This window comes from Nelumbo lutea, chromosome 3 (assembly GCF_056320005.1).
Source record: "Nelumbo lutea isolate HS-2025 chromosome 3, American lotus-T2T, whole genome shotgun sequence".
Classification (NCBI taxonomy): Eukaryota; Viridiplantae; Streptophyta; class Magnoliopsida; order Proteales; family Nelumbonaceae; genus Nelumbo; species Nelumbo lutea.
The window spans coordinates 91,522,065-91,524,191 of NC_142686.1; the positions used below are offsets into that span (position 1 = coordinate 91,522,065).

Here is a 2,127-nt window from a genome sequence, read left to right on the forward strand (position 1 = left end):
GTGTATATGAACACTTTATAAACACTTCATAATAAGCAACTCAGCTAGATTGTCAACAAAAGAAATTACAAAGGCAAATTCAAATGCCATGGATTTAACCAACTAAATAGCCTAGAGTCACCAACAAACAGATGAGATCTTGAAGGTCAGCCTTTACACTTAAGCTTTTCAACACACCACTTGTGGGGCATTTTATTCTTTCTTAAGTTATTAATATGTATTTTGACGCAAATACAAACGTGGGTGGCGAATGCACCTGGTTACTCAACATAATAATATACTTAGAATGCTTTGCATACTCTTATTCTCAATCGCCGTTTTACGCAAAAATCGACATTTGTGATGAAGATTCCCGGTTACTAAGCAACCAAAAACCTTGGAGTAGACACATTTTGTTTTACTTGACCTTAAATCATGTCTCTGAAGTAAATAATTTAACTTCCATTACAGTTACAATCAATAGCATCCAAAAGAGTAAATGTAACTTCATTCATCAGCTACCTTGCTAAACTACCCATTAATCCGCATCTCAAAAGTATCATACACACTAAATTGACTTCCTAAATTTATGGCCTTTACATTACAACTTAGTAAATTCACCCTAAATTCTTTTAACTTGATACGTCCTAAAAATAGCATGAGTAGCATTCTTTCATTGACTCTCAAAAAAAGTAACACTATTAGTACTGAGCATAGTTCACACAATTTCTGCAAAAAATTTGCTTTGCCTAGAACAGAGAAATTAAATAGAAAAGACTACTGCAATTAATAAAGAACACATGCAGCTATTAATAAAACATTGCACCTAATCACCCCCCACCTAACATGAACATTGCTCTCAATATTCATAGAGATAGAATGTGAAGATGAATTCAGCAATGAGGGCAGTGGGATTTCAAGTAATTGAAGGGGTTTAGAGAACTTCCCTGAAGAGCATTCTGAAATCTAGAATGGCTCCTTCCGTTTGGACCCTCTAGCTGCTAAGAACCAAAAGAAATTAGGAGGAGAGAATGATAAACACTCAGAAAAATCAGCGATCTACAAAATTAACATCCTAGAAAAGAAACTCAAATGATATGAAAAAGAAAAGCAGAAAACAAATAAAAATAAGAACTACTTATCAGCATTGGGTTGCCTCCCAATAAGTGCTTGTTTTCTGTCTAAAGCTCGATGTTGCAGTGGGATCAATGAAAATCTAGGTACACAGTTGGTGGGGCAGGCAATGCTTCATCCGCTACATATGGTTTGAGGTGCTAACCATTGACATCTTCTTCAAAATCTTGTTCTATCTCACTAACTTGACATACTTCTTTCACACACGAATCGATCACATCAATTCTCATGCAAAGTTCTTCTCCATTGGATGCTTCATAGTCTTGGACATGTTAAACTCTACTTTGTCATCACCAAGTCGAAGGGTCAGCTTTCCTTCATTCACATCAACCAAGGCTTTCCCTGTGTTTAGAAACGGTCTTTCAAGGATCAAGGTGCAATCATGATCCTCCTCAAAATCGAGCACAACAAAGTCCACAGGAAGTATAAACTTGTCCACTTTCACAAGTACATCCTCAATCACGCCATGAGGTTTCTTGATGGAATGATCCGCCAGTTGCAAAGCCATCAAGATAGGTTTCACTTCTCCCAGGCCAAGTTTCCTAAAAATAGACAAAGGAATCAAATTAATGCTAGCACCCAAATCACACAAACACTTTGGAAACTCAATGCTACCAACAACACATGGAATTGTAAAACTCCCTTGGTCTTTCAATTTGGCAGGCATCTTGCTGGTGATGATTGAACTTCACTTTTCAATCAATTGGATAGTTTGGTCATCCTCTCATCTCCTCATATTATTGATGATCTCCTTCAAAAATTTAGTATATTGAGGCATTTGGGCAAGAGTCTCAGCAAAAGGAATATTGATTTGCAACTTCTTAAAAATATCCAAAAATTTGGAAAATTGTTGTTCAGTCTGTTGCTTCTTCAGTCTTTGAGGAAAAGGGATTCGTGCGACATAGGGCGAAGGTTGGGCATTAGAGTGATTCTCCTTGTCACCTTGGTTCCCCTTTGACTTATCACCGGTTGCTTCATCATAGATTTCAGCATTGGTTGATGAAGGACTCTCGA

General features: G+C 37.1%; 1 protein-coding gene across 1 annotated transcript; it reads right to left on the reverse strand.

The window, feature by feature from the left end:
* Positions 1-1,339: 1,339 nt before the first annotated feature.
* LOC148866849 (uncharacterized) lies at positions 1,340-1,780 on the reverse strand. The gene has a single exon (XM_088976430.1). It carries the CDS (start codon positions 1,778-1,780, stop codon positions 1,340-1,342), a length of 441 nt encoding a protein of 146 aa, XP_088832556.1.
* Between the last annotated feature and the right edge of the window lie 347 nt (positions 1,781-2,127).